Source organism: Cervus elaphus, chromosome 12 (genome assembly GCF_910594005.1).
Source record: "Cervus elaphus chromosome 12, mCerEla1.1, whole genome shotgun sequence".
Classification (NCBI taxonomy): domain Eukaryota; kingdom Metazoa; phylum Chordata; class Mammalia; order Artiodactyla; family Cervidae; genus Cervus; species Cervus elaphus.
The window spans coordinates 63,760,313-63,783,676 of record NC_057826.1 but is presented as its reverse complement, the minus strand read 5'-3'; the positions used below and the strand labels follow the sequence as shown (position 1 = coordinate 63,783,676).

The window sequence follows — 23,364 nt, the reverse complement described above, 5'->3', positions numbered from 1 at the left end:
TGTTTTTTTAAGTGTTTTGGGTATGGATGTGGTTCTTTTTGAAAAATAATCTTTATTTTAGAATAGCTTTAGCTTTACAGGATTGTTCCATTTCTGCTTTATTGACAACGCCAAAGCCTTTGACTGTGTGGATCACAAAAAACTGTGGAAAATTCTGAAAGAGATGGGAATACCAGACCACCTGACCTGCCTCTTGAGAAACCTGTATGCAGGTCAGGAAGCAACAGTTGGAACTGGACATGTAACAACAGACTGGTTCCAAATAGGAAAAGGAGTACGTCAAGGCTGTATATTGTCACCCTGCTTATTTAACTTATATGCAGAGTACATCATGAGAAATGCTGGACTGGAAGAAGCACAAGCTGGAATCAAGATTGCCAGGAGAAATATCAATAACCTCAGATATGCAGATGACACCACCCTTATGGCAGAAAGTGAAGAGGAACTAAAGAGTCTCTTGATGAAAGTGAAAGAGGAAAGTGAAAAAGTTGGCTTAAAGCTTAACATTCAGAAAACTAAGATCATGGCATTTGGTCCCATCACTTCATGGGAAATAGATGGGGAGACAGTGGAAACAGTGTCAGACTTTAATTTTGGGGGCTCCAAAATCACTGCAGATGGTGATTGCAGCCATGAAATTAAAAGACACTCCTTGGAAGGAAAGTTATGACCAACCTAGATAGCATATTAAAAAGCAAAGACATTACTTTGCCTACAAAGGTCGGTCTAATCAAGGCTATGGTTTTTCCAGTGGTCATGTATAGATGTGAGAGTTGGACTGTGAAGAAAGCTGAGCGCTGAAAAATTGATGTTTTTGAACTGTGGTGTTGGAGAAGACTCTTGAGAGTCCCTTGGACTGCAAGAAGAGCCAACCAGTCCATCCTAAAGGAGATCAGTCCTGGGTGTTCATTGGAAGGACTGATGCTGAAGCTGAAACTCCAGTACTTTGGCCACCTCATGCGAAGAGTTGACTCATTGGAAAAGGCCCTGATGCTGGGACGAATCGGGGGCAGGAGGAGAAGGGGACGACAGAGGATGAGTTGTTTTGGATGGCATCACCGACTTGATGGACATGGGTCTGAGTAAACTCTGGGAGTTGGTGATGGACAGGGAGGCCTGGTGTGCTGTGATTCATGGGGTCGCAAAGAGTTGATCACGACTGAGCAACTGAACTGAACTGAACTGAAAGAAACATTCCAGTTATCCTAAACATAGTAGCATCTATCATTAATATGGTAGGTTTGTTGGTATTAATAAACCAATATTTGACATAGTATGACTAAAGTCCATACTTTATTCAGGTTTCCTCAACTTTTCCCTAATGTCCTTTTCCTGTTCCATCCAGGATACCACATTACATTTCATTGTCATGACTCCTTAGGCTCTCTTAGCTGTCACAGCTTCAGAGAGGGTTTTTTTTTTTTTGATGACTTGGACATCAAAATAGAATAGTACTGGTAGGGTATTTTGTGCCATATCCTGCCAGTGAGATTTGTCTAAGGATTTTCTCATGATTAGACTGAGGTTATGAGTTTGAAGTCCTCCCCCTCCTTGAGGCTGGAGGACCTACATAAATTATTTGTAATTCTGCATGGGAGATTTGTCAATGCTCTCCACGAATTAACTTATTAATTTACAATATACTTTTTAATTATTAACAAATTATAACATAGTCATTCACATATATTTATATTTGACCCTTTGATATACCCCATCATTGTGTGTGTGTGTATGTGTGTGTGTGTGTGTTGGCCATAACATGTGGCTTGTGGGATTTTGGTCCCATGACCAGGGATTGAACCGGGTCCCTCAGTAGTGAGAAGTTGGAGTCCTAACCACTGGACAGAATTCCCTGTGTGTATATGCTTGATCTGTGTTTTCTGCTTTTGTTTTTGAATACTTCCTTACTTTCTGGCACTACAAAATGCTCCAAGTTCATCTTGTATATTTCCTGCCCCAGTCCTAGAATCAGACATTTCTCCAAGGACCCTTGGTTCTCTTATATTGGAAACTGGTATTAGAAACCAAGATTTGGGTGCTAGATATACTCATTGCTACTGGAGTGTCTTGCTTTTGGGCCCTTCTCAGCTGACAAAGGGAATATATGTGTATGTGTAACATATACACATATCTATAAATATTTCTATATGTAACTATCTGAATCTATATATAGGTGAGTTTTTCAAAGCCTGTTACAGATACACAGTGTAATATTTACAGCTGAAATTAATCATATGGCTAAGATTTGGTTTTAAAACTCCAGCAAAAGAATAAAAATAAATTGGAATGATACAACACAATTGGCTAAGATAATCATCGAAGCAGAATGAAGGGTACTTTGGAGATTCATTATACTGTTCTACTTGTGCTTATATTTAAAATATTTCATAATAAAAAAAAGTTTTTTAAAATAGCCTAAATTACCATGTTGCTATTAAAGCAGTTAAAAAAAAAAGACAGCTAGATACATGGCATTCACACACACACACATACTACACTCTTCTTCTCAGGGTCATCCCTCAGTGAAATTTTGAAGAGTACAGTTGGTTTTTTTCCACGTGTTTGGACTCACCTGCTATTTCAGAAACCCCAGACTTAACTGCTTTCTCCCTATTTCCTAAATCTACTTTTGGGAAAAAATCTGCTCATTTGAAAATCCCCCTTTCAGAGTGTGGTCTCTCCTAGAAACTTACTTTTTTGCTTTATCGTCAACTGAGCAAGGCGTGGCATTGTTTCTGATTTACAGATTTAAGGCAAGGGGAGTTTGGCAGGTATAGCAATAGTCCCCAGTGCCCGTGACAGCACACCGTAAGGTAGTTTTCCTCCAAACCCCAAACTCATAGATTCCCTGCTTCTCTAAGGTGATGAGGAACAGATCCTTTTGGCTGCCCCATGCCTTTAAGGAAACTTCCCAACTCTTAACCTCTTTAACCAGTAGTTGGGAAAGAATATAGCCTTGCTCACAGGGCCAGCAAGACTGCCATGACCCCATGACTTGGTTCTCTTGTGGAGGAGGAGTCCTAACTCTGAGAAAGCTGAAGCAGCTACTTCCTGAGACTGCTGGAAATTGTCATCAAGGTGTTCTGCTGCTATGGGCAGGCGGCTTTCATTTCCAGTTTTGTCTTTTTCTTCTCTTGCTCCTTGACCTCCTTGGACAGTCATGGATTGTAAAAGGCAGAGAATGGGCACATACTTATTTCACATGAGTAGGGTGATGCCAAGGCCCAACCCAGCTCCACCCATAATAAGGGGCTGCTGCTGGCCTTTCCTCTCTGGTGGGATAGATCATAGCTGGCTCTGCTTCTGTTTTGAGGACAGGAACCACTTGGACATCTGCTCCTATGTTAGGTCAAATACATTTCCTGTTGATTTGATTAGTTTCCTTCCAAGCAATGCATTTACAAAAGGAAGGGAGATTTTTGCAGGCTTGTATTTGCACAGGCAGCCAACCTCCTCCAGTCACACACACACATCCTCTCCCCATCCACCCACAAAGCGTCAGTCACATTTAGGGTTTGCACAAATGCACACCCTCCCTCATACATCATAATGCACACCCTCTCACCCACCTACACACCTCTTCCACAAAATCACACCTGCTCACATATCCTTAAAGCATGTTTCTTTACTGTGTCCAGAGAGACAGAAAGATGGGGGAGATGGGTAAGAGTGGTTTGTGAGGGCTCAGGAAGGCAAGCACTCTATGTAGGAGCACAAAGTCTGAAGGCCAGGACTCCACAGTCCTCCCTACCCCACAAGCAGAAATATTAAGACTTGAGAGGGGTTCAGAAGCAGGGGTAGAGGAGGCAGGCATTCCAGTCACCAGGCCCCACAGGGACAGTATGCTGCCCCTCAGGCTGGTAACCTGAGGTAGGAAGTTTGTCAAGTCTGTGAGAGGAGAGGGACTTCCCTGGTAGTCCAGTGGTTAAGACTCCATGCTTCCAATGCAGGGGGCATGGGTTCAATCCCTGGTAGGGGAACTAAGATCCCATGTGCTGCCTGGAGTGACCAAACAAAGAAAAAAAAAAAAGAAAATAAAGACTGTGAGTGGAGAATGCAGAGGCAGGTGCTCCAGAAACCCATTTTGCCTGGTGGCCAAGGATGGTCCTTGGACTGGGATTCTCATCAGGGTTCAGGAAATAATGGGGGGCGGGGTTGGGATAGGGGAGAAGAGGAAGTTAAAAGGCCAGGTTTGGGCTCCAAGTTCAACATCCTCTAGGAGCGGTCTTTCCAGTGTCAGCCAGAGTCAATAATTTCCTTTCATTGGAAACTTAAGTCGCCTCCAGAGAGGAGAGCTGGGGGAGAGGACCTTGAGAAACGACAAGTGCTCAAGTGCAGGGCTGCAGCAGCCACTCTGCGCAGTAGCCGCGGCCCGGGTGAATCTGGCTTCAGCCCTAGACTATTGCCTGCCCTGATCCGACTCAGCACGAGCTCCGAAACTGTGGATTCTGGAACGGATCTAGACTTTTCCTTTAGGAAAGAGTCCCAAAGCCGACCCACAGCGCCTCAGAAGACTGCCTAAGCTCTCAGTTAAACGGACACCTAGGCCCCCGCCGTCCAACTCTGACAGCACTTTCCCTGTGCTGCCGCCTGGGGGCGCCCCCAGCTGGGTCTGAGGCTGCCGCCAGAACTGCTGTTGTTCTCATTAGTATAATAAATAAACAAGCATTGATGGGGCCAAGAGGAGGAAGAGGCAGGCCTCTGCTGCTCAGAAGGAGAATCCTTTGAAAGATCCAATGAGGCTTCAGGGAAATGGAAGGTGAGGAAGAGGGGAAAACGAGTGGCTTGTCCCTCCTCCCCACCCAGTACTTCCGGGACTTGCCCTCTGGAGTTCTGGTCCCGGGGACCCCTAAAGGCAAGGGCATAAGGAAGGGGACATTTGGTAAAATGGATTTGGAACTAGCTCTTTATCAGCCAGACAGGATGTCTGTGAACACAGCTACCCCCATGATTACTGGTGGTGGGGCAGGCCAAGCTCTGAGGCAATTATTCATTCATTTAACAAGCATCTGTCTATTTATGAAGTGCCTACTATGTGCAAGGTAATCTACTAATAGCTAATGTTTTATTGGATATTGTGAGAACACAGCCAACTTTCACATCACATCCTGAGGGATGGGGGCTAGAAGCAGAGGGAGCAACTAGGAAGAATGACAGTCCCCCAGAGATGTGGGCCATTGGGCTTTAACCTGTGAGTGTAACAGTGGCGACAGCGGATAAAACCAGAGGATTACCAAGATCTCAGAACTCAAGACCCAAGGCCCAAGGTCTTGGAGATAAAGGGGTGGAAAGTGGAATGTGAATATAGGGAATCTGGGTGAAAAACTCATGAATGAGGCACGAAGGTGTGCTAGTAGGTCCTGTGGGGGGAGCACTGAGTCACCACAATTTCAGGGCCTGATGGTTGGAAGTATCCAGGGGAAATTTTCTGTGCTGAGAGGAGGGTGCTGGGTTCTGTGGTCAGAGTCTGGACAAAAGTTGGGGTGTGGTAGAGGTTTCTAGGAAGGTTTTGAGGGAAGGATCTAGAGTGCTGGGTTGGAAAAGCTGCTGGGGTGTATTTAAGGAAAGGAGGGGCGTGGTTGGGGTGCCCATCTAGGGGACCCAGCCAGGTCCTTGGGTTCTCCACTGGGGTATTCTCCGGGACCGCGGGTGCCGGCCGGGGCTACGGAGGTCTGTGGGGGTTGGTCGGCCGGAGGCCCGGCTGGCTGGCAGCTACTAGGTTGGTGCCCGGAGCTAGCCGCCCGGGGTTCCGCGGGGGGGCGGTACGAGCTCGGGCTGCGGGCGGGCGGGCCGGGGAGGAGGCGGCGGCTCCAAGAAGAACATGAATCAGCGGCGGCGGCGACGGCGGCGACGGCTGTGGAAGGAGCGCGGTGGCCCAGGAGCGGCCCCGGGGACCCCGCGTGGCTGACAGCCGCCGCGGCGACTCGCAGCGGGCGCGGGTCTCGGAGCCCCAGCCCCAGCACCGCCCCCCGGGCCGGCCCCCGTCCCTCCCTCGGCCCTCCTCCTCCTCCTCCCTCCTCCTTCTCCTCCCTCCTCCCTGGTCGCTCGCGGGCCGGGCCCGGCATGGTGCGGCGTCGCCGCCGATGGCGCTGAGGCGGAGCATGGGGCGGTCGGGGCTCCCGCCGCTGCCGCGGCCGCCGCCGCCGCCGCCGCTGCTGCTGCTGGCGGGTCTGGCGGTTCTGCTGCTCCCCGAGCCCGCGGCCGCAGGTAGGGGCTGCCCGGGGGGCGGCGGAGAGCGGGGGGCTGCGGAGGGGCGCGGCGGGGATCGGAGCCCGGGGACTGCAGCGGGGCGAGCCCGGGGCCTGGGCGGGCCGAAGATTCGAGCCGAGGGCTCCAAGCTGGAAGGCCGAGGCTCGGGGGCTGGGGAAGGGGGCTCAGCGGTGGGTTCGCCCCGGGATCTTGGGTTGGCCCCCCGCCCCAACTTTCTCGCGTCCGGGCTCTTCTGGCGGGGTTCTAAGGAAAGGAGTGGGGCTGCGAGCTGAGCGGTCAGCGGGGGATGTTAGGGACTGGCTTTTCCCGCCTCGATGTTCCGAGTTGTTTGTTCTCCCCTCCCAGTCCTGGGGACCCCAGCCTGCTCGCCCCACACGCGAAGGTCCACTCTGAAGCCCGTGGGGCTGGGACTGAGCACCCACAGGACCCCTACATCATGTAGGTACAGGGGCTTTCACAGTGTCCAGTCGCAGAAAACACCTGGGCATACTCTAGTCCCTGTGCCTGCTCTGAGCTTCCTGAAACCCAGGCGTGTTGGAGATGATGGACTGGGGCAGAGTTGCTGGTGTTTGCTCAGCCTTGTGTTCCCACACAGCCACTGAGGCATTTGCCAGTGGCTAGAGTGCTTCTTGCAGCACCCGGGATCCCTAAGTTCACACTACACACCCCTGGGACTGCCTGTCCTGTATGGGGTGTAAAGCTACCCCTCTTTGCCCTGTGACTGGTCCTGAGAAGATGAAGGAGTAGGAAGTGACACAGGGCAGAGCAACAGCCCACGGAGCAGATATCTTCTTTTCAGACAGCTCTCCCTGCCATAGCAGCATCTCAGAGGAGGAAAAGGAAGGGAAATAGTGACAAGTGTTTATGGGCGGAAGAGTGTATCTTAGGATCAGAGAGCTCAGAAATTTGCCTAGCATCACACAGCAAAGGGCAGGAAGAAGCTGGACTGGGTTTCAGTGTAATAGATAGTTCACCTGCCCCTCTCTGCCTCACTGCTTAAAAACACATAGTTGGAGTGTGTGTGTGTGTGTGTGTTCAGAGGTAGTGTTCTAGAGGGTGGCCCCCTGTTGGTGCGACAGTAGCTCAGGGGTCTTGGGCTCAGGGCCCCTCCCTTCCCTTCTACCTCCTACCTTCCTAGCACCCGCCCCTGCACACATTCAGGTATTAATAGAGCGGCCGGCTGCCAGGAAGGCTGCCATGTGTTTGATCTGACGTGGTTTTGCAGCCATATGTTCTCCACTTCGGGGGAGCACCCCCTCCTTCCCTTCCTCCTTACATTTGCCAGAGGCGGGGGTGCAGGAGGATGCCAACAGCAGTGCAGGGTCTAGGCTGTCACCTTGGGTGGAGAGCTGGCTGCCTGTTGCTCTGACTGGGTACAGCAGTGATTCCCAGGGCAGTACCTGCCCCAGGTTATGAGGGCGCCCCGCTGTTGCAGCCTGGCTTGCTTTCCTTTTGGTGGCTGGGCCTGACTTAACATTGCCCAGCAGGGAGGTATGGGGAACAGGTCACTTCCTTACAGCTGGGAGGAACTTGGCACTGGTAGAAATGGTGCCTGGAGAGCTTGTCATGTTCCCTCCCGCAGCGCTGGTTAGGCCACCTTCCCTCCCACACTGTCCTGCCTCTGCTTCCTTGGCCACTGGCTAGGAATGAGCCTTCTGACACAGAAACTAAGTGCTAGGAGAGGATGGGGGATATTTCCAGATGCAGGGTGCCTGTCAAGCAGAATGACACATTCTCTTTCCCATCTCTCAGGCCTGAAGCTCATGGGGGCCCCAGTGAAGCTGACGGTGTCTCAGGGACAGCCAGTGAAGCTCAACTGCAGTGTGGAGGGGATGGAAGAGCCTGAGATCCAGTGGGTGAAGGACGGGGCTGTGGTCCACAGCATGGATCAGGTGTACATCCCCGTCAGTGAGCAGCACTGGATTGGCTTCCTCAGGTGCAGGACTCGGGGAGGGTGTGGGATGCCAGTCTGGGGGCATGTTGTTTTCTTTCCATGGGATTTGGGAGCTGGGGGCAATGCTGATGCTCAGAGGTCTGTGGTTTGTTTTTTTTAAATTTGGCCACCTGTGGATACTTCCAGAAATGGGGGCAGGCTGAACCCATTGAGTCTGCCCAGCAGAGCTGCCCCCCTTGACCGTGGGAGGCCTGGTATCCTGTTTCCACAGCCTGAAGTCAGTGGAGCGCTCTGATGCGGGCCGGTACTGGTGCCAGGTGGAGGATGGCGGCGAAACCGAGACCTCCCAGCCAGTGTGGCTCACAGTAGAAGGTGAGGAGGCAGAGCCACGTGGGCGTGTTGACCTGGAGCAGGTGCGGTCTGCTAGGGACCACACCTATGCCCAAGGAAGCTCAGTAGAATCTGGGCAGCCCCACTGCCTTCTGGGACCGGATTGCACCAGACTCCAGGCCCAGCCCCTACATGCAAGACCTACCCACTGGAGTCTGGGGATTTGAGAGCCAAGGGGACGACTAGGACCCATCATCTATGGGGTGCAGTCGAGTTCTAGTTGTCTGACAAACAAGCCTTGAGCACCCATCTGGGGCTAGACCCTTTTCTGCCAAGTGGCCAGGCCAGGAGGGGGAGGACTGGGAGAGGGGAGGAAGGCTCCACAGCTGTAGGAGCTCAGAGCTGTTGAGCCCAGGAAAACAAAGTGACTAAGAAAGTAACAAAGGCCCCTGAATGGGATCTGGGGCTTGCCAGCAGAACTCTGCTAAGGCTCCCGCCCACTCCCCCTCCTTGCTGCCCCTCCCCCAGCTCCCTACCGTCTGCCTCTTCCCTGGCTTTGAGAAGGGCTGCCAGAGAAGGGAGAATCTGTCTCTCAAGGCTCACTCCTCGCCTGCCTTTTACCCCTAGGTGTGCCATTTTTCACTGTGGAGCCAAAAGACCTGGCAGTACCGCCCAATGCCCCTTTCCAACTGTTTTGTGAGGCCGTGGGGCCCCCGGAACCTGTTACCATTATCTGGTGGAGAGGAGGCACGCAGGTTGGGGGACCTGCTCCCTCTCCTTCTGTTTTAAATGTCACAGGTGAGCAGCCTCCGGAGGGGCTTTGAGCAGGGGTGGTGAGGCTGGCAGAGTTCAAACCTGCTTCAGTCACTGAGCCTGCTGTTGTGAGTGTCCAGAGTGCCTGAGAACGTGACCTGCACCATTACTAAGCTCATTAGTCAGGTGTGCTAGACTGGCCGGGTGGGCTGATTTGTGGTGAGCCTGCTGTGTGTGCTTAAGGAGACGCTGGAGCCTCTTGCCTTCGTTCACAGCAGGCTAGTTCAGAGCAGTCTAGGCCGAGCACAGCCGGTCCTGAGAGGTGAATGTGTAGGACCAGGGGCACCCATTCCCCCCCCTCCCCAAGGGAAGGAGCCAGGAACCAGCTCACGCAGAGCTAGGAGGGGTGTCTGGCAGACTTGTCTAGAAGACAAGAGTCTCAGGCTGCAGAGTTGGGGATAGTGGGGGGGAGGGGGTAGGAAAAGGGGGTAGGTGAAGCCAGTGCATAGATAGATACACGAGCCTACTCTTCTAATGGCCCTTTCCAGAAAATCTCCAGACCTTTCCCATGCCTCTTTACAGTTAAACCAAAGCCGCCACGCCTGCACACCCACATGGACCCCAAGATCCCCAGGCACGCACCTCACGCCCTGTGAGGCTCCCTTATGTGTGAAACAAAGTTATTTTTTCTGGTGGAGGCTTGAACTGGCCGAAAAAGATGGGCATCTGAGCTTGGTCTCATGTACTGGAAGTTGGGAGGGATGGACGCTGATCTGCCAAGTCCCTTAGGAATTTGAAAAGAGATGATCTGCAGGATCTGTTGGAAGTAAGGGCAGGTCCCGTTCGGGAGGCACTGTGTTGGAGCAGATGAGAAGGAAGGTCGGGTTCAGTTCTCTCCAGAAGTGCGTGGTTGGGATCCTCAGGCAGCCAGCTAGATAATAAGCACTCACTGAACTCCTACTCCACACAGCACAGTGTGCTAGGCACCACGGGGGATCTAGGGAATACAAAAGGAAGGGAAGCCATCGGTCCAGCCCCCTAGGAGTTAGTATAATTGGGAAGACGAGACTGGTGCCATCAGGAGCAGAGAACTACTGAAAGGCAGAGAATTTGCAAATAGAACAATGTTTGGCACAGAGCAAATACAGAAGGGCTCTCTGGAATGTGCAAAGGAGTGACCAGAAAAGGGAGGCAACTTTGTGCTGTCTGCCAGAGATGGGATTGAGGTGGGGGTGGGGGGTGTCACATGTCACATTTCTCAAGTGTTTTACTGTGCACTTTATGTATGTTACATCAGTTGGTTCTCACAACTCTGCCTTTCAGGAGATGAGAAAACAGAGCCCCAGCCTTGGGATTTATATCATGGTCCCTATGGTCTAACCCTTTCTTTTGGCTGGACCCAGAGCCTGGCTATCCCCCTTCCCCAATCCCAGACTGAGTGGGAGTTGATGCTCAGGGCATGCTAATTAAGGTTTTCTGGCCCCAGGGGTGACCCAGAGCACTGTGTTCTCCTGTGAAGCTCACAACCCAAAAGGCCTGGCCTCTTCTCGCACGGCCACTGTTCATCTTCAAGGTAGGAGGACCCCAGGAAGTGAGGAGCGGTGAGGCAGAGGCCCTCTCTGCAGGCTGTGGGTGAAGTTAGAATTGTTTGGTGTTCCAACTCGCCTCGTTCCTGCTGGGATCTGGGGGATGAGGGGTTAATTGGCATAGCTCCATTCCTAGTGGGAGCACCTGAGACCCTGCACGGCTGCGATGAGAATAGAAACCTGACGTCACAGCAGATTTCCCATCTCGGAGCAGAGTCCTTGGGAGGGAAGAAGAGAGGGAGCTAGCAGGAGACGGTCAAGGCTCATGCCCAATCTTGCTTCTCCAGCCCCTGTGGAGGGAATGGGGGTGGGGGAAACAGCCTAGCAGGATGGTAGAGACCCAGAGGGCTGCTGCACAGTGGGAGGGGTACAGAGGGAGAGAGAGAGAGCTGATGTATGCTCGGGAATGGGTTGTGGCTGCAGGGCCACTTGCCTCTCACTCGTATCTCCCAAGGCTGAGATACTGTGTCCCCCACCCATCCACTGTCTTACCTTATTCCTTGATTAGACAAGCCTTTTGATTCAGGGAGAGGCGACCTATCGCCACAGCCTAGGCCCTCTCCCAGGTATGAGCAGCTGTCTGCTGCTGGTTGCTTGGCTTCTGTATTACTGTGGTCCTGGGAGTGCTGAGTGGCCCTCATTTTGGTGGGGGGAACCCTAGGGAGGGACTCAAGGCTCCACTCCCATACTCTCTCCCTTTCTCTGTCCTTCCTGGGCACTGACTCTACGTCTCCATCTGCAGCACTGCCCGCAGCCCCCTTCAACATCACAGTGACGAAGCTGTCCAGCAGCAACGTTAGCGTGGCCTGGGTGCCGGGGGCCGACGGCCGAGCCCTGATCCAATCCTGTACAGTCCAGGTAGGCTGAGAGGGTGGGACAGGCTCTCCTGGCCCTCCTCCTTCTGGCTGTCTTGGTGGCACTTGGTTGACAGTGGTATCACATTTACTTAGTCTTGCCCTCGGGGCTTGGACTCCAGCTCTATTCAGGTGTTATTCCCTTACCAGGAACAGCCCTGGCCATTGCCCCTTATTATAGGGTGCTCTGGCAAACAAGTGATGGCAGATCAGTTCAACCTGTGCTTTCTTCAGGCTAGAAAACAGATCGGTGGATCAGACTGGGGATACCCTGTAAGAGTTTTACTTATGTGGGCAAAACCCCAAAGCTTTGATTTATCTGATGCCTATACTCTCGTGCTCCACACCCTGACTCAGGCCTCAGAGAACAGGGGACCAGAAGAGGTCCTGGGCATTAGAGAGTGGGAGGGCTAAGTAAAGTAATCTAAAAATGAGGCAATGCCAGCTTGTTCGTTTTTGTCTGTTCACTTCGAAGCTATTAAAGGGGAACCTTTGAAACAGTTCTAGGCAGTTCTCCTGGGCAGCAAAGGGCCCTGCTCTGGGTTCCCCCCTTTAGAGGACCCCACTCTGGCCCTCCTTTGGTTGCACCTCTTGCCCCTGGGCAGGGAATACATAGGGCCAAGGGAATATACCCGTCCAGCTCACCAGGACACCCCCTGTTCTTAAATCTGTCTACTTCTGGGGCTGATATCCGGCTCTTCCCTGTTCCATCCTCCCAAGGATGGATCACACTGAGGTACATGCACCCTTAAGCCCCAAGGACAGCCATCTGAGGGGGAATGGGTATGGAGGCCACTGTCCACACCCATCCACATGATGTCCCTCATGGTGCAGACCCTTGCCTGGAGGCTGGCTCTTGTGCTGTCTCATTCAGGCTTGGAACTCCAAGGATTCAGAGAATTGTAGATAAATGCAAACCTGATCTTCCAGGTTGTTTTGTAGCTTTGTTTGTCAGTATATTAAGATAGAAATTATTTTACTTAATATCCTGTTAGCTGATTTTTAACATTTAAAATCATATAAAATCATAATGTTTAGTCATATGGTACACTGGATCTCCCTATTTGTACTCTTGCCCTGGGTCCCCAAAGTGTAAGGTGCAGGCCAGGTTCATGGTGACCCCAAGCTCCTAGGCCCTTTGCCCTTGAGAAGCTCTGAGACTCTGGGCTGGCATTTAAACAGTTACTGGGTTGGCCCAAAAGTTTGGGTTCTTCTGTAACAACTTATGGAAATGTAAACAAACTTTTTTGCCAAATGAATACAAAGAGTGGTATCCACTCTAACAATTATGCATCAAGCACAGTTCAGTTCAGTTCAGGTGCTCAGTCGTGTCTGACTCTTTGCGACCCTATGAATCGCAGCACGCCAGGCCTCCCTGTCCATCACCAACTCCTGGAGTTTACTCAAACTCATGTCCACAAAGGGGCATCAATTTTACTGAGTATTTGAGAAAGTGTTTCACAGAGAAAGTGATATTTGCACTGAATCTTGAAGGATGAGTTGGACTTCATTAGGAAGAGCAGGTCATTTCCAGCAAAGGGAACAGAATTTGCAAAGATGTAGAGGTGTGGAACGTGTAGTGGAGGAGTGTGGGAAGGGATGGGTTGCAAATGTCTGCTGATAGTTTTTTTTTTAATTGAAGTATAGTTGATCTACAGTGTTGTGTTAATTTCTGCAGTACAGCAAAGTGATTCAGTTATAGATATGTATGTTCTTCATTTTCCATTATGATTTATCTCAGGACATTGAATATAGTTCCTTGTGCTATACAGTAGGTCCTTGTTGTTTACCCATCCTATGTATACTAATTTGCATCTGCTAATCCCCAACTCCCAATCCTTCCCTCTCCCCAACCCCCCGCCTTGGCAGCCACACGTTGGTTCTTTATGTCTGTGAGTCTGCTTCTGCCTCATGTATGTATTCATTTTTGTTGTATTTCAGATTCCACGTGTAAGTGATATCATGTGGTGTTTGTCTTTCTCTTTCTGACTTGTTTTGTTTAGTATGATAATCTCTAGGTCCATCCATGTTGTGGCAGATTGCATTGTTTCATTTTTTATGGCTGAGTAATATTCCACTGGGTATACATATACCCACATATATGTGTGCATACATACATTACCACATCTTCTTTATCCATCCATCTCTTGGTGGACATTAGGTTGCTTCCATGTCTTGGTTACTCCACTGATAGACTTGAAGAGGCATAGATTAAAACCCCCAGTCATATCCATACCTATCCTACCTTCCATCTCATCTCGCATGCCTAAGAAGCCTCCCTCCCTCACATCATTGATTTTCTGCTATTCTGTAGGTGACTCAGGCCCCAGGAGACTGGGAGGTTCTGGCTGTCATGGTCCCCGTGCCACCTTTTACCTGCCTGCTTCGGGACCTGACACCCGCCACCAACTACAGCCTCAGAGTTCGCTGTGCCAATGCCTTGGGGCCGTCTCCATATGCTGACTGGGTGCCCTTTCGCACGAAGGGTCTAGGTAAAGGACTTAGAGAGCAGAGTGCCTGGGCAGGGATGAGCGGGGGCGGGCAGTGTCAGCTCCAGTTCTGAATGGAGTTGATTGAAAGAGGGTTACCTGAAGGGGGGATCATACATCAGTCAGCCAACACTTCACTAAGTGCTTGCTACTTACCTGTGAACTGGATAAATCCAGCCCCCACCCAGCAGCTCTAGTTCTAGTGAGTGGGGCAGACAAGCAGAAAAGATTGGATAGTACGGTGGTAAAGAGTGCCCTAGGGGGCTCCAGGAATACCTGGATACAGAGATCTGAGGTCTGAATGATAAGGAAGGACCCATATTTGGGGGAAATCCCTGCAGAAAGAGGGCGCAGTGACCCTATAGCACAAACGTGCGTGGAGTTCCTAGCAATTGCAAGGAGGCTGCAGGGCTGTGAGGAGAGGAGAGTGAAGGATGCCACGGCGGAGCAACCAAGGTGATGAAGAGCAATACCCTGCCTCGCTGGGATGGTCCAGGCATTGCCATTGCTCACCCCTACTCCCCAGGACAGCGGGTAATAGCAGTCAGCAATGGCAGACAAACTGTTCCCCCACCTGTTGCTCTCTGAGCAGTTTAGTTCTATGGAGCCAGTTCCGAAGGCCCACATGGGCTAGTGACGGTGTGCAGGCAGGGCAGGGCTCTTAGCAAGCTTCTCTCTTTGGGAACAGCCCCAGCCAGCGCTCCCCAGAACCTCCGTGCCATCCGCACAGACTCTGGCCTCATCCTGGAGTGGGAAGAAGTGATCCCCGAGAGCCCTTCAGAAGGCCCCCTGGGACCCTATAAAATGTCCTGGGCTCAAGACAATGGTACCCAGGTAAGGGAAACTTCCACCCTCCAAGTGCACTAGAGTCAGCCGTCAGGGCTCTGAGGCCCTTCAAGATTCAGGTTAGCGGTCCTTGGTGAGCCCGGGGGCCGTGGTGGGCCTTCCACCACCCCTGGGAGTCTACACTGTCCTGCCCTCCTCTGCAGGCTGCCTTCTTCATTGGAGTCCACCTCCTGTTAAGACTGCTTCCAGTGTCCACTTTGAAAGTCAGGCAGGAAGTACATTCCTGCACAAACGGGGGAGGACACAGATAAGGCCTTCTTATCCTCTTCCACCCCTCAGTTCCCTCCCATCCCCCACCCCTGCTTTCTCAGACTGAGCCTTGTTTGTGTTCAGGAGAGGCCTCTGCAGCCTGCAGCAGGAATGTGATGACTCCCAGCAGGTTGTGTCCCTGCATCCCCTGAACCCACAGTGTTCCTCACCGCCCATGTTCCTAGTGAGATCTTTTTCTGCCTTCAGGCCCCACCCAGCTGGAGTCTTTTTCCTCAGGCTCAGTGTGGGATGGGGGCTTTTCCTGGCTACAGGGTGAGCTGACGGTGGAGGGGACCAGGGCCAACCTGACGGTCTGGGACCCCCAGAAGGACCTGACTGTGCGTGTGTGTGTCACCAATGCAGTTGGCTGTGGGCCCTGGAGTCAGCCACTGGTGGTCTCTTCTCATGACCACGCAGGTAAGGCCTATAAGGGGAAGGGGCCACGGGGTTGAGGCTTTCCAGGGCAACCTGGACTGATGGGAGGTGATTGGCAGCACCTCCCCTCCTAAGAGGCCCGAAGACTCAGTCAAGCACTTGAGGCCAGGGTTGTATCTCATCCTCCACCCCCATGCCCTGCAAGCTAGCATAGAAATGCCTGGTCACACTGTAGGTCCCAAGAGCCAGGGCCTGTGGCTGACAGAATAGGAACCCTTGGGTCTTCCTTTGGAGCCTCTTTCCACTCTGCTCCCTTACTAACTGAGAGGAGCCATTGGATCAGGCTTAGTGACCATCATTTAAAAATTCTAAAGGGCCTCTGTGGTGTCAGCCTAGCTCGTGCTACTGCCCCCGTCTCTCACAGGCCAGCAGGGTGCTCCCCACAGCCGCACATCCTGGGTGCCGGTGGTCCTGGGCGTGCTGACAGCCTTGGTGACAGCTGCTGCCCTGGCCCTCATCCTGCTTCGAAAGAGGAGGAAGGAGACACGGTTTGGGTAAGGGCTGGGGACATGGAGAGAGAGGCAGGCACTTACTGAAGACCTTGGAGCGGACTCCAAGTCCTGGGTCTCCTTTTAGGCAAGCCTTTGACAGCGTCATGGCCCGGGGGGAGCCAGCTGTTCACTTCCGGGCAGCACGGTCCTTCAATCGGGAAAGGCCTGAACGCATTGAGGCCACACGTGAGTGAGTGGTGGGGAGTCTCATGAGGAAGGAATGGGCTGTCTTGAACCCGCACCTGCCTTTCTCTTACTGATTTGACCAATAGGTCTGAACCTTGCTGAGTCCTAGGCACACCATGGAAAAGACACGTAGACCTATCCTGGCAGAGGTCGCCAGCCCAGCTGTGGGGGAGCTGAATAAAGCTCACCTCTGCTTTGAGGGTGGCGTCTGGGGTGGAGGAGGCAGACTGAGTTTTGGATCAGGACCAGAGAGGTCCCTGCACTTTCTTACGGCCACCTCCCCACAGTGGACAGTTTGGGCATCAGTGATGAGCTGAAGGACAAACTGGAAGATGTGCTCATCCCGGAGCAGCAGTTCACCCTGGGCCGGATGTTGGGCAAAGGTGTGTGGGGCTGAGCAGGGACGGGCGTGAGCTGCCGCGGCTGGGTGTGTCTGGTTGCTTCCATGTCACTCTGGGGCTGTGGATGTAGGTCAGCTCCTATGAACAGGATATGCTCATAAACTCCTGGGTGCTGGACGTTTAGGGGAATGGAGGCTGAGGTCAAGAAAGGCTGAGGTGTCATCACTCCTAGCTTACTTTGCTTTGCTATGAATGAGGGAGCCTTCTTCAGTGGCCCCAGAAAGTGATACTGTGTCCCTATGAAGGATCGCTGGGGAGGTGAGTGAGGAGCAAGAGGCCAAGGGGACTCACCATTGTTTGGATCGGTTCCTAGGAGAGTTTGGTTCAGTGCGGGAGGCCCAGTTGAAACAGGAGGATGGCTCCTTTGTGAAAGTGGCTGTCAAGATGCTGAAAGGTGAGTAGAGAATATTACTATAGTGGAGTGAGGGTGTCACTTGGGAAGGTGAAAGAAGGGGCTGATTCTGAAGCAGGCTCTGCTGGGCCCCTAGACTTTCCAAGATGTGTTATTCAGCCCTAACTGGGATGCTTTCTGTGCCACGTGAATAATTCACAGGCATAAAACCACACTCCTTGGTGCCCCAGCCTCTATCCTCTGCCTCAGCAGTGACTGTCCTCTGGTTTCACTGTGGTTGGTTGAGTGGTTTGGCTGTCCAAACCAAAGAGAAAGCATGAGCGAGTGGAGATGTTGGACAGACCAGCCTGTGGGGTTTCCTCCTGCTCATGACCAGGCTGTTTCCCCACGCCCACGGTGGTCACGTCTCCCTCCTTCCCTCCCTCCTTTCCTCCCAGCTGACATCATTGCCTCGAGCGACATTGAAGAGTTCCTCAGGGAAGCGGCTTGCATGAAGGAGTTTGACCACCCACACGTGGCCAAGCTTGTTGGTGAGTCCCTTCTTGGGGGAGGTAAATGTAAAATGAGGCTAAAACTGTGCTTCCCCAAGGTGCCAGGGCAGCCTGTGGGGAGAAGCTCGGACTTGCCTGGTGAGTAAGCAGACACCAAAACAGCAAGGAGGGGCGTGGCTGAGATCTGATCAGGCACCAGGTAAGGAGCTCAGTTTGCAGACCCTGTACCTTGACGACTGCTTGGGTAAACAGAGGAGGAGGAGACAGAGAAGATGCTCCAGAGATTTAAGGGCAGCCAGAATGACTCCTAGGGAGTCGCCAGGCCAGTGTGGAACTTACGCGGAAAGAGGTAGCAGAGCCAGGGCTAGAGGAAGGACCAGCAGGTGGGGATGCGCACAGATGCTTGGACTGTCCCTTGACCTTTATGTGCCCCTCTGACCCCATCTTGTCCCCAGGGGTGAGCCTCCGGAGCAGGGCCAAAGGCCGTCTTCCCATCCCCATGGTCATCCTGCCTTTCATGAAGCACGGGGACCTGCACGCCTTCCTGCTCTCCTCCCGGATTGGCGAGAACCCCTTTGTGAGTGCCTGGGGTGGGAGTGGCCGGGAGTTGGAAAGTCCCAGAAACCCTGGGAGAGAGGTTGGCTTGGTGGGCAGGGCCGTTTGAGTTGGTTGGGAGAAAGAAGGCTCCAAGTCTGACTTTTATTGCTAACAGGCTTCCTTCTCCCTCGCAAGTCCCCATTGGGAATTGAGGCTTGGCCAGGCCCCTTCCTGGGAGAGGAGCCCCATGGGGCCCCAGATGGGGACAGTCTTGACTTTTGAGTGCTCTCCCTCAGGTTTGCCAAAGCTTCCTTGCACTGGGAGGCCCCTCCACCCCCTTCCTTTCAGCGATTCTGAGGACAGTTGTTAGGTTTCCTGGTCAGGGAATCCCGTTCCTCCTGCCCTGGCTAGGTCTGTCCTGAGCTTGCTGTCCTGTCTGCCCACCAGAACCTGCCGCTGCAGACCCTGGTCCGGTTCATGGTGGACATTGCCTGTGGCATGGAGTATCTGAGCTCCCGGAACTTTATCCACCGAGACCTGGCTGCTCGGAACTGCATGTATGTGAATTCGGGAGGGTTCGGGTGGGAGGCAGGAAGCAATGCCAGGAAGAACTAGCCCCCGACTAGGACAGTATCTGCTCTGTGAGGAGATGGCTTGGGGACAAGGACACCCTGGATTTACTAAGGCTGCGGCCTGGTGGAAGGCTGACCCCATCCTCCAACCCCTCCCAGGCTGGCAGAAGACATGACGGTGTGTGTGGCTGACTTTGGACTCTCCCGGAAGATCTATAGTGGGGACTACTACCGTCAGGGCTGTGCCTCCAAACTGCCTGTCAAGTGGCTGGCCCTGGAGAGCCTGGCTGACAACCTGTACACTGTACACAGTGACGTGGTGAGCAGGTGGTGGTGGCCTTGCTGTGGTTAGTGTGTGGGTGGACCTGTAGCCTCTTCGAGGGCCTAGCCCACTCGGCCCTCTGGGCTCTGGCTGTCCCATCCCGAGGCCCCTGAGCCCCAAGATGTGCTTGCTTCGAGACTGCCTGGCTTAGGAAGCCTAGTGACACCTCCCGTCCAACCTCGATTCTGTCCCAGTGGGCCTTCGGGGTGACCATGTGGGAGATCATGACTCGTGGGCAGACGCCATATGCCGGCATCGAGAACGCTGAGATTTACAACTACCTCATCGGCGGGAACCGCCTGAAACAGCCTCCGGAGTGTATGGAGGACGTGTGAGTGCCCCCGGAAGGGGATTCTGGGTGGGAACAGGTGTTTGGGGTTTCAGGTGACGGCTACCACCACACCTGTGGTCCTGGTGGGGGCTGCGATCCTCAACTGAACTTTTGTGGAAATATCCTTGTCATTAGAGGCAAGTCTGACTCCTACCCCGAACTGTCTTTTTCATCTACGACTCCTGTTTCCTTTCTCTCCTCCTTTATCATTCCTATAGTTCTTCCTCCAGCCTTTACCTATCGCTCATCTTCTCCAGATTCCAGGGAGAACCAGGAATCCACCCCTCGCCCCCAGGGACAGAAGGTCCAGGGTTGAGCAACAGTGCAGGATCCCCTGTTACCGTTCTCCACCCAGACTCCTTCTCCAAAGCTGAGCACTCCCTCCCCCTCCGGGAGTGCTCCACGGGGGCTGGGAAAAACTGCTGCTCCATCGCATTCCTTGCTTGACAGGGAGGGGGCGCTGGGGGTGGGAGGTTGGGTTCCTTTCTTATCTGGGCCTCTGCTCTGGGGGAGTGGAGAGACCTAAGATAACAGACTGCAATCCTGGGGAGAAGGGCACTGTCTTCCCTCCTTTCTGGAAGCCTGGAGCCCTTGGGAATGGGGCGGGATGGTGATACACTTGCTGCTCGGGGGAGAGTCAGGAACCCCTTGTAACTAGAACACAGTATCGCTAACATCAACTGGCTACTTCACAGGCATTCTTTCAGGTAATCCTCCTCTAACGCTATGAGGAAAAGACTATTATTATCCCCATTTTTTAGATGAAGAATTAGGATTAAAGAGGTTAGGTAACACGACCCATGTCACACAGCTATTAAGTGAATAAGTTGAGACTTGAACCTAGATCTATGTGATTTTAGAATGTGCCTATTAAACATGACCCCCACTATGACTTGTCTATTCTAGTATTATTCTCCCACGCCATGCAAGCCAGAGTTTCCCTGGGCCCCCAGAGGACCTTTGCATTAGTACTAGGAGATGGGAGGCTACAAACCTATTTCCTGCTCTGGGGTTGGACCTCCAGAGGTGCAAGAATGGAGATAGGCAGAGGAAGCCTCAGCCTGAGTGGTGGGATCCTCTTTCCTCTAGGGTAGGGGCTTTGAAGGACCCTGAGGCAGGACTGTGGGAGAGAGGGAAATCTGAGTGCACAAACCAGGGCTTCCCCCTCAACAGAGCTCAGGGAAGTGAGAAAACTCAGGTCTCCCAGTGGCTGCAGCCTGCCTGGGCCTCTGAAGCCACAGAGGCTCTGCTGGGCAGTGGGGACCAGGCTCTGGCTTAGTGTCATTCAGGACTGAAGTTAGTGTCGTTAGTAGGGGGTGGGCAGGCGCTGGCCTCGCACCAGGCAGCCCGTGGACAGGCGCCAGTTGGCTCCTGGCACGGCCTTGACAGTATATCCCAGCCCAGCCACACAGCCATGGCCTGGACCATTCCCACGACCTATTCAGTGTCTGGCATGATGTTCCCCCCATCATTGGAGGCCACTGTCAGGAGGCCTGGTATGTGGGGAGTGTTTGGCGCTTTTATTGTGGGCACAGGCAAGAAAGTCAGGCATTTGCTCTGACTAGATCTGGTCTCAGCCCCTTCCTGTTAGATTTTTTTTTTTCCTTCAGCATGAGGCATTCACTGGGAATAGAAATAAGACCTCAGGGAATCTATAAAGCTCCTAAAGTTGTACATAAAAAATGTTGCTGCCAGGGAAGGGGCTGGAAGCTTTTCTGATTCTCAAATGTGTCCATGAACAATGAGGATTTAAGACCCCCTGAATGGATGAGGATTTAGGACAAAGGGTGAATGCTCAAATCTCACTCTCCTCCAGATAACCCTGACTCCTGGCTGTGTTTCACAGGACAAAAAACACTCCTACTACCCCCTCCCAAAACAGCAGAAGAGGGACTCTAGACCCTACCCACCTGGTTTCATCACTTTCTACTTGTGTGACCTTAGTCAACGTTCTTAACCTCTCTTTGCCTTTTTTTGAGCATTGGTAGAGTAGGAATCACTTATTTCATAATATTGTGAGAATTAGTAATAAATATAAAATACTTAGAATAGTGCCAGATACACAGTAAACCCATAGGGCCAGTAAATAGTGCCAGACACAGAGTGTTCAATTTATATATATTTGACCTTGCCATGTGGCTTGCAGGATCTCAGTTCCTTGACCAGAGATTGAATCTGGGCCACGGCAGCGAAAGCCAGAATCCTAACCACTAGGCCACCAGGGAACTTCCACAATCACATCTTTTTAAATTGTGGTTTCATATAATAAAGGGGCCTCTGCTTTTGAGAGGAGGACCTTTCTTCCCCTTTCTCTGGCTCCTCACTCCCTCCCCTCACCCTTCTCTCTGTCCCAGGTATGAGCTCATGTACCAATGCTGGAGTGCCGACCCCAAGCAGCGCCCAAGCTTCACATGTCTACGAATGGAGTTGGAGACGGTCCTGGGCCGCCTGTCTGTATTGTCCGCCAGCCAGGACCCCTTGTACATCAACCTTGAGGGGGCCCAGGAGCCTACTGAGGGAGGCGACCTGGAATTGCCTGGCGGGGACCAGGCCAGCAGCGGGGCGGGGGATGGCAGTGGCCTGGGGGCCGTGGGGGGCACCCCCAGTGACTATCGGTACATCCTCAGCCCTGGGGAGCTGGCTGAGCGGCCTGGGCAGGGCGAGCAGCAGCCAGAGAGCCCCGTCAGTGAGTCTCAGAGGCTGCTGCTACTGCAGCAAGGGCTACTGCCCCACAGCAGCTGTTAGCCCATAGGCCGAGGGCATCCGGGGCCACGTGGCTGGCTCTGCCGGCCGCTGTGCTGGCTGACTAAGCCCCGTCTGACCCCAGCCCAGGCAGCAAGGCGTGGAGGCTCCTGTGGTAGCCCTCCTGAGCTGTGCTGGAAGCCTGGACTGACCACATCACCCAATCCCAGTTCTTCCTGCAAAACTCTGTGGCCAGCCTGGCATCAGTTCAGGCCTCTGCTGGGTGGAGGTGGGCCAGGCCTGGTTGTCTAAACGCAGGCAGCTGGCAGAGGGGGGTGGTTATGTTTCCATGGTTACCATGGGTGTGGAGAGAAGTTAGGGCCCCTATCTCCCAGCTGAGCGGCCCTGCTGCTTCAGTGCATGCATTGAGGCATCTCTGGCCTGGGGGCCCATCTGTGCCTGTGCTTGGGGTTTAAATGCCCAGGTTTGCCCCTCCTCACAAAGAGATGCCCTTGTATTATTCCCCTTTAGGTGAGAATTGGTAAGGGATTGGTACAGTCGGATCCCAAGCTCTGTAGCGTGAAGTAGTGGGACACTCAGGTCTGAATCGTTGTCACCTTCTCGGTTACCCATCCTGTCTAGGTCAGGAGTAAAGAGCAGCTGAGCAGATCACGGCCAGGAATGCTGAATGACATGGGCCATCCTTTGCCCAGCTTTTAAAGGCAGTGCGCTGAGGAGCTAGGCAAGAGGAAGGGGTGCTGTGCAGCTTGCCCAGGAATGAATGAGGCCAGAGAGGAGTCCAGGAGCCCCTCTTCACGCCCTCCTGTCTGAGCATGCTGCTGCTGCTAAGTCACTTCAGTCGTGTCTGACTCTGTGTGACCCCATAGGTGGCAGCCCACCAGGCTCCCCTGTCCCTGGGATTCTCCAGGCAAGAATACTGGAGTGGGTTGCCATTTCCTTCTCCAATGCATGAAAGTGAAAAGTGAAAGTGAAGTCGCTCAGTTGTGTCCGACTCTTAGCGACCCCATGGACTGCAGCCCACCAGGCTCCTCTGTCCATGGGATTTTCTAGGCAAGAGTACTGGAGCGGGGTGCCATTGCCTTCTCCGCTGAGCATGCTACCAAATCCCAAAATATCCCAATACTAACAAAGGCAGCTGTGTCTCAGCCCAGTCCTTCCATGCAGCATCCCTTAGTTCCAATTTTGCCTCTAACTGGAGACCCTCTTCTGTTCCATGTCTCTAGAGATGGAGAGAAAATAGGCCTGGTGACTGGTGTGGCTGAAGGGGAGTAACTGGAGCCAGGACCCCAGCCCTGACTAGGGGAGCCTCTGGGAATGAATGGGGCAGGCCCT

The 23,364-nt window shown here is 52.9% G+C and overlaps 1 protein-coding gene across 2 annotated transcripts; it reads left to right on the top strand.

The window, feature by feature from the left end:
- Positions 1-5,602: 5,602 nt before the first annotated feature.
- TYRO3 (TYRO3 protein tyrosine kinase) lies at positions 5,603-22,968 on the top strand. 2 transcript variants are annotated; one of them, XM_043920327.1, is made up of 19 exons: positions 5,603-5,719; positions 7,963-8,146; positions 8,376-8,476; positions 9,062-9,232; positions 10,674-10,760; positions 11,516-11,631; positions 13,942-14,119; positions 14,805-14,950; positions 15,484-15,628; positions 16,011-16,140; positions 16,223-16,323; positions 16,611-16,706; positions 17,038-17,118; positions 17,514-17,606; positions 18,023-18,144; positions 18,552-18,661; positions 18,836-18,995; positions 19,193-19,329; positions 21,684-22,968. In XM_043920327.1, exons 2-19 carry the CDS (start codon positions 7,974-7,976, stop codon positions 22,072-22,074), a joined length of 2,538 nt encoding a protein of 845 aa, XP_043776262.1. In that variant the 5' UTR covers positions 5,603-5,719; positions 7,963-7,973; the 3' UTR covers positions 22,075-22,968. The 2 variants fall into 2 exon arrangements, with proteins under 2 accessions (XP_043776262.1, XP_043776260.1); XM_043920325.1 differs by lacking the exon at positions 5,603-5,719 and adding an exon at positions 5,826-6,207.
- Positions 22,969-23,364: the final 396 nt, after the last annotated feature.